Here is a 7,891-nt window from a genome sequence, read left to right as displayed (position 1 = left end):
TGATGCTAAACTCTTTCCATCAACCTTCTATCAGACTTCAAACTGACCCCCACATCGGACACAATCAGACCTATCAAAACCCCTCCATCGAACCCCCATCGGACCCATGTCTTCTACCTTGCAAACTTTGGTATAGTTGTGTCATTTTATCCATTCCCCATAATAATAATCCTTTCTACTTTCCTGAGAATGGAAATAGAAATAAAATTTAAAAAATACGTAACAAAAATAAATTAATAAAAACGTTATTAAATTTTTTCAAGCGTTAGCAATAATATTTGTTTTAATTTTAAAATAAAATAATCATTCTACTAAAATGATAAAAAAAAAACATTCTAATGAAGTGACAATCGAATAATTTAAAATGCAACCAAACAAAAAAATAAAATAAAAATTATTTCCTTTGTATTCTATTCTATTACCTCCCATCAAATTCAAATGCCACCTAAATATTGAAATTCTTTCCAAATAAAAGTTGAAGCTCTATTATTAATGTCAATCACTCAGATTCAATTGTCAAACATCTATCCAGGACATACATGGAGAAAAGCAAGAAAATACACTCTAAACAATCCTTCATCAAGATCTAGTGGTATTTCACAGTTGGATCAAAGCGAAGGAACACTGAATTCTTCAAAATAAAGAAAGCTACAGGCATATATCACTGGACCCTGTACTGCACCCTCAAGTTTTTTCACTTACTACCCTTGATCACAATGAAGTGACTCTTTAAGCCAATTTAAAGATCATTTTCCTTTTCTTCTTCTGTTTCTTCAGGTTCAGGTTCACCAGCATTCATAGCCTGGTAAAGGTACTCCTGAGCCTCAGATAGAGCAGATTCTTTTGCATCAACAGCATAGAGGATCTTCTTTACTGCTACTGCCATCTGCACAAAAAGAAGGGCAATGCATAAAATAAAATGTTAAAAAACGAGTAGAAAAGATGAATACTACCCTTCCAAGAATCTTACCGGGATATCCTCCAATTCTGAACCCTGACAAAGTATTTCTATATCCCTTAGTTTTGCGAAGTAAAAATCTCTTTCCTTCTCCAAAACGTCGACAGAGAGTTTCAGATCAGTAATCTGCACAACAAAAGAATGCAAAAAGCATCTTTATCACAATAGATATGCAAAACTGTCATCACTCTAGACTACCCAAACATGTAACAATACCACACATTCAACAGATTGTAGATTTAGAAACAAAAGATTACACATCAAAAGATGAAACAACACAAATACATTGTATGATAGTTTCTCTGTTTATTCCACTGACAGATAGAAGAATATAAGCATATAATGAAGCAACCATCCAAATACCAAGGGAAAGTAAGCATATAGCATTTTCACTAATAAGATTCAATGTCTTCGTAAGACTAATATGAATACCTCGCTGGATAAAGCCTCAATTTGATTGGAAGAATCAGCAGCAGCTGATGCTGGATAGGTTTTCCCTTGCTTTGGTCCTATAGCAAGAAACATCAGAATACCATGAAAAGGGCAGAAGAGTCTAGAAACAAAACCAGGGGAGAGAAGAACTAGAAAAGAAAAACATGGGTGAAAGCTGACCAGAGGTTCTCAGGCCAGCAGCGTCACCTGAGCTGGAGTTATGCATGTTATTCGTTTGCAGTGATTTTGAATTCTTCTGTGAACCTTTGCTATTCCGTTCTTTCCCACCCTTGACTCTCCGTTCAACAGGATTATAATTCCTTCAAGCAACGTAAAACAAGTGTTAAAAAATAAATAAAATAAGGAATGGTTCGGGACATAAACAACAGAACATACTCATTCATAATGCCACCATTTACAGAATCACAGTAGCGCTTAAGCCATTGTAAGAACTCCAAGTTGTCCAAAGGCCTGCCTTTAACAAGTCTGTTGACTTCAAGGTGCTGCAGCAAAAGGATAGAACATCGAATGGATTAATAGAATTGAATATACAAAAGGGAGGGAGGGGCAGAAAAAGGAGGCAGAGAGTTTGCTAGAAAAACTAGAAAAGATTGTTTACAACGAATTCTCGATAGATGCCTAAGTCAATAAGATCATCTAGGCTTGTTTACCACCAAGTACACCAATGCAGTGTTGCCTACATCTTGGTAGGCATGAAACCAGATTGGACAGAAATAGAGTTTAGATCAACAATAATATGTTTTTCACCTTATAATAAATGCATTTAGCTGTATATTAGTATGAATATATTGACCTCATACACACCCAACGGAAGCATTCTTTAGCAACTAAATCTTCACAAGGGGAACACAAAAAGAGAAAAACAGGGACCACTATAATTACATGAAACAAAGGAGTTGATAAAAATACCTTTTCAATTTTCAGCTTATTGAATACTTCCTGCAAGACCTTATAGTTTTGAATCATATCATATTCTGTCTTTGCATCGAAATTGACCTACAGGATAGAAAACAAGTTAGCGAATGCAATACATGCGGAAAACCATTAAAATATGCTACTAATCAAGACAGAAGCATGTTCTTACCTTGTGCATTGGAACAACTCCTGGATAAGTCATGTCAATCATCTGACATTGCACAGCACCAGATGCAGCCTGACCACAATGTTAACGACCCAATATGAATTAATATAATCATGACCTGAGTCTTTATTAAGGAAAGGCCTACTGAGAAATATCTTTATGGTGACTACATGAAACATACAACAATGAATTCAAGAACAGATGACGAACACGGAATACATAGAAGGCCAAACAAAAAGACGTTCTGTTGCCATCCCAAGTCATCAAGAGCCACTAGTTATATGAATTTATGATAAATTAATATCAGCCTATCACCTTCCTTATAACCTGTTAAAACTCTCGAAGGCCTAACAAACAAGTAAAAATCATATGCCCATCATGCAAGGGGATGTTAGGGGACAATTTATAGTGTCTCTGGTAAAATATCTTAGCTTCCGGGAGTCATCAAGTAATTCCGGAATTTTACAAATCCAAACTCCACTCCACACCAGAAGAACCATGCCCGTTCAAAAGGGGTCTTAGCATATAACAGAATATCAACCAGCATTGCATCAACATAGGCATGTCATAAAATTACTAAGGCACAGTATTTACCAGCCGACAGTGTGCCCCATGGATATGAGGCGTAAATCAATGTTATGTAAAAAAGACGAAAAATATTTGGAAAATGAAAGAATCAAAGAAGATGATGAATTCCAGATTTCCCATATTTATCCCTGCAGAACAACAATTTGGTTCAAAGGTCTAAAGGAAAATAACTCATCCAGAAGATATCTCTACATAATAAATCAACATACAAACGTTCAAAACTTCATTGCTCACATCTGCCAAAACGTAAACCAAAAGAAAAGAACAATTTAATCCTCAAATCCCAAATGATAAGCAGAAAAATAAACAAGAAATGAGAAACGCAACCACAAAAATACATATAACGATGCATTACCTCTAATGTGGGTCAAGAAATCAATAAGAACTGATAACAAAAGAGACAAAAAGTAACCAAAGAAAGAAAAACAGGAAGAAGAAAGAACGCTTATACAAGAAAACCCATGTCCAAGATCTTCCATTTTCAACACTAAATCATGCAAAGAACCAAACAGAAATGTGGTTTTTGAGAGCGTCAGAGATGAAACCCACCTCTTCAATCCGAGAAAGATTGAGTTGAAGCCGATTGTTGATCCATGTAAGTATCTCATTCCTCCCAACGAAGTAAGCACTGTCCATCATCCCAATATTCGTCGCCATTTCCCCCTAAAATTCCCAAAACCCAATTCCGATTTCCCTTCAAAATTCAAAATTATGGAAACGGAGAGATGAGAAATGCCCAAAATGTCGGTACATTAACAATGGTTTTTCGTTTATTGAGCTTCTATTAAGGAAAATAACACTCAGATAAGTGAACGGTGGAGGTATTTAATGCAAAAATAAATAAATAATATTTTTTTTATGTTGAAAAGGGTTAGGTTGGTTGGATTTGGCAGGCTTGGCACTCTTTACTTTAATAAGTATTATTTTCCATTGTAAATGATTCTCTAGGCACTCCCTCTCTTTCAACTTCACTCAATAGCCAATTGTTTGGGGATTTTTTTTTAATGATTATTAAATTGAAATATATATATATATAAATAAAAATAGTATACTTTTATTTAAATAGGATTTTTTTTTTTTGAAAAGTTCTAATTTCATTATTATATAGCAAGAAAAATACAAATTACAACTTAAAAGTTTGGTAAAGGATCATTTCATACTAACTTTTTATCCAACCCTAAAACAATCCTAGAAATTGTATGAGCTAAGACATTAGCATCTCTAGAAATGTGACACAATACAACATTGAGGAAGAAGGATAAAGAGGAAATGAGATCAACAACACATCAGATGGATTTGTTTTATGACATAAACTCATCTAATATCTACCACTATTTTAGAATCCAATTCTATATGGAAAATTGGTAGCTCCACAACATAGCACCAATAAATTGAGATTTCCTAAGCAATAGTTTCAGCCATTGTTAGGTCTAAGACTCTTGTTATTAATTTGCTAAGACCAGCTACAACACCTCCTTTTGCATCAGTAACAATAGCTCCAAAACCTATTTTACCTTTTTATTGCATCTTGAGAGGCATCTACATTCAACTTCAAGCTTCCATTAGGAGGTGGTTTCCAAACAACCACCTTACTAGCAATTTGATTTGTAGCTTTTTGTGCATTTTTTATGCCTTTGAGCTTCCTTATCCTTTTGGAAATATGATGATACCCAGCTAATGATATTCCCAAACATATGATTAGGTAACCCAAAGAGATGATTATTTCTGTGATTCTAGATTGCCCAAAGGAGACCAAAAAGCAATTCATAATCATATCTATTTTTCTATTCAAAGCAAGATGAAAATCCGTTTTTAATATTAGCAAGTGACATTAACAAATAATTTAATTAATGTGGAACTGTTATAAAATTATTTGAACGGAATTGAAATCTGCTCTATCAAAAACTGAACCTAATAGATCAGAAATATACTGTAGAAAGTAAAATTGCAAAAATTAAAATTACACACAATATTTTGTACGTGGTATCAGCAATCCTTGCAGATTGCTACTAGTCCACTGGGCCACACCCAAAGATAAGATCATTAGTCAGATTTCAACAAGTACAAAGTAATTGACTTAAACAAAACCTAGACTCCCTCTAATGATTTTGCTGCAAGCTTGATGTACTCCTTTTTGTTGAACGAATCTTCTTAAGACACTAAGATTTGAACTCCCTTCAAATTACTTGATGAATGCTTGCTTCCTCCCGAAGCAAGACTTGTAGAAATATTCTCCTGAAGATAGCGGTGCTTGCTTCCTCTTGAAGCAAGTCTTGTAGAAATATTCTCCCGATGATAGCAGTACTTCCTTCCTCTCGAAGCAAGACTTGGATGAATCTTCTCCCGAAGGTTGTTCTTTATATTCTTCACTATGGAATTTACTTCACATAAAAGTAATTCTCAAAGACACACAAACTCACCAAGGAATAGCAGAACAACTATCCTTTACAAAAGAAACACTCTCTTCTAAAAATATAAGAAATTAAAAAGTGAAAAAGTTCAACCTTTTGCTACTGGTTTATGTCATATTTATAGTGATAAATAAGGTTCCTTAGGTCACCCTCACGTGGTCTCGCCTTTTCACTTTTGTACCTCTCGTACTTGGCATCCAATCAACGTCGGAGGTCTGCAGTAGACCAGTTATCCTCAAAAGTTCCATCAATTGTCCTTCTGTCCTAGTTGACAGAATTATTGGAAATTATTTTACCAGGATCTTAGATCTACTCACAAGTATGTTGATTAACACCCTAAATATGAACTTTCTAAAACGATGAAATAAACACATATAAAGTTTAGGAAACCTTACATTGGGTGCAGCGGAACATAATGACTCCTTCCGTTCAGATATCTAGCCCTTGATTCCTTTCTGTAGCAGAGCATTATCAATATCTGAACCTGGATCTCTTTCTCTGAATCTTTAGTGCTGAAACTCCTTCTTGCTGAAAGTCTTTCTTCACGATCTTCCTCACTATGGTTGAGGTATCACTTGCTGTGTGTGGGCACTACTCTCACACTAAGGATTTCGAAATTCAAGAGGGAAGAAAGAGAGAGGGAGTGGTCGGCCAGATAGGGAGAGAGAAGGCTCAGGTTTTTTCTGAATCAGAAGTGTAATTATCCTGAAGCCTTCACTATCTATTTATAGCATTCCACTAGGGTTAGGTTGGAATTATTTGGCATTAAAATAATGAAAATATCAGTTTAAATTCCCTACAAAAGTGGTCGGCCATGCTTAGTGGATTTGGGCCTCACTTTTTGCAATTTTGCAGTTTTACCTTTTCTGCATCTGATTTTCTCAAAAATGCCAATTTTTTAATTCAACCATTTAAATGCCAATTCTAACTATTTAATAACTATAAATAATTATTAAATAATATTGCCATTTATCATATTTATTAATTGAACCATACAAAGTATCATAATTAACAAATATGCCCCTAAAACTCTTTCCTTACAATTTCGCCCTTACTTAGTGAAAAATTCACAAATAGACATAGTCTATTTGTGAATTATAATTGATTAATCAAAACAAATTATATGAGTCTTACAAGCAATATTATCTCAACTAGTGCGGGGACCATGGGTCTATATAACCGAGCTTCCAATAAGTAGATCAAGAATTTATTACTAAAATTCACTAACTTATTAATTCTTCGTTGAATCCACGCATAGAACTCAGAATTGCACACTCAGTATATAGAATGCTCTATATGTTCCACCATATAGACGCATCATTAGTTATCCATTGTTATAATCCTAATGTGATCAATGATCCTCTAAATGAATGATCTACACTGTAAAGGGATTAGATTACCGTAACACCCTACTATGTATTTTATCCTTAAAACACTTGACCCCGTATAAATGATATTTCAGCTTATATGAAATGAGTACTCCACCATTTATTTTCGTTTGGTCAAGCTCGAAGGAGATCATTCTTTGCTTACTATTCGCCAGATAGAAGCTATAGATTCCATGTTTATGCTAGCGCTCTCACTCAATTGCACTACCGTGTTCCCAAAATGTACGTATCACCCTGACCTAAATGTAGGCTTAACTAACAAATCAAAGAACACGTATAGCCTTTCAAGATTGAGCCTAATCATAACAGGATTAAGATCATTTGATCTAGGATCAACTAGGCGATATTGACTTGAATAGATATTACGGTAAGTTTAATAAATCTAAGTCAAAGTTCAATATCGGTCCCTTCCGATGCATACTCCATGCATCCAACCTGAGCTTTACTTTAACCAATGCTCTGGAAAGAACATAGCACTTCTCCAAATGCAAGTAAACTCTGTTGTAGATTATCATATCAGTAAAACCCTGTGTCTAATAAATCTAGGAAACTTTATTCACATAGTCATGTTTACTTTCCAATGTGTTGACAGCACAATAAACAGGATCAAGTATGTGAAAAGGGTTTCAGACGAATTCATACATTATGTACATATAATCATGAAATAAATCATGTGAACCATGCAACATTAAATGTTATTTCTGATCTATATTAATAAGTAAATCTGATTATATTGAAATGAGTTTTATTTAGGGCATAAAACCCAACAAACTCCCACTTGCACGAATATAAAACAAAATGTGCATTTCAAATAATCTCAACACCTTGATATACAAATCAAGTGTAGTAGTAGTACATGTTGGAAATTATTTTACCAGGATCTTAGATCTACTCACAAGTATGTTTATTAACACCCTAAATATGAACTTTCTAAAACGATGAAATAAACACATATAAAGTTTAGGAAACCTTACATTGGGTGCAGCGGAATAATATGACTCCTTCCGTTCAG

General features: G+C 34.4%; 1 protein-coding gene across 2 annotated transcripts; it reads right to left on the bottom strand.

Moving 5' to 3' along the window:
• Positions 1–461: 461 nt before the first annotated feature.
• Positions 462–4,081, bottom strand: LOC115709119 (microtubule-associated protein RP/EB family member 1B). 2 transcript variants are annotated; one of them, XM_030637155.2, is made up of 8 exons: positions 3,630–4,081; positions 2,496–2,564; positions 2,321–2,407; positions 1,787–1,893; positions 1,571–1,710; positions 1,391–1,467; positions 971–1,084; positions 462–886 (listed from the first exon to the last, which is right to left on the bottom strand). In XM_030637155.2, exons 1-8 carry the CDS (start codon positions 3,735–3,737, stop codon positions 740–742), a joined length of 849 nt encoding a protein of 282 aa, XP_030493015.1. In that variant the 5' UTR covers positions 3,738–4,081; the 3' UTR covers positions 462–739. The 2 variants fall into 2 exon arrangements, with proteins under 2 accessions (XP_030493015.1, XP_030493016.1); XM_030637156.2 differs by having other exon boundaries at positions 1,598–1,710; positions 3,630–4,078.
• Between the last annotated feature and the right edge of the window lie 3,810 nt (positions 4,082–7,891).

This window comes from Cannabis sativa, chromosome 3 (assembly GCF_029168945.1).
Source record: "Cannabis sativa cultivar Pink pepper isolate KNU-18-1 chromosome 3, ASM2916894v1, whole genome shotgun sequence".
In the NCBI taxonomy this organism is placed as follows: Eukaryota; Viridiplantae; Streptophyta; class Magnoliopsida; order Rosales; family Cannabaceae; genus Cannabis; species Cannabis sativa.
Note: the sequence above shows the minus strand (reverse complement) of the source record. Positions and strands in the feature narration are given on the sequence as shown.

Bases quoted from the DNA above. Each gene is read 5' to 3' on its own strand.
- LOC115709119 (XM_030637155.2), bottom strand. From the start codon at position 3,737: ATGGCGACGAATATTGGGATGATGGACAGTGCTTACTTCGTTGGGAGG. The intron at 2,408-2,495 runs GTAAGAACATGC...TCTATCCTGTAG, and splicing joins GAGTTGTTCCAATGCACAAG to GTCAATTTCGATGCAAAGAC. The intron at 1,711-1,786 runs GTATGTTCTGTT...CGTTGCTTGAAG, and splicing joins AATGGTGGCATTATGAATGA to GAATTATAATCCTGTTGAAC.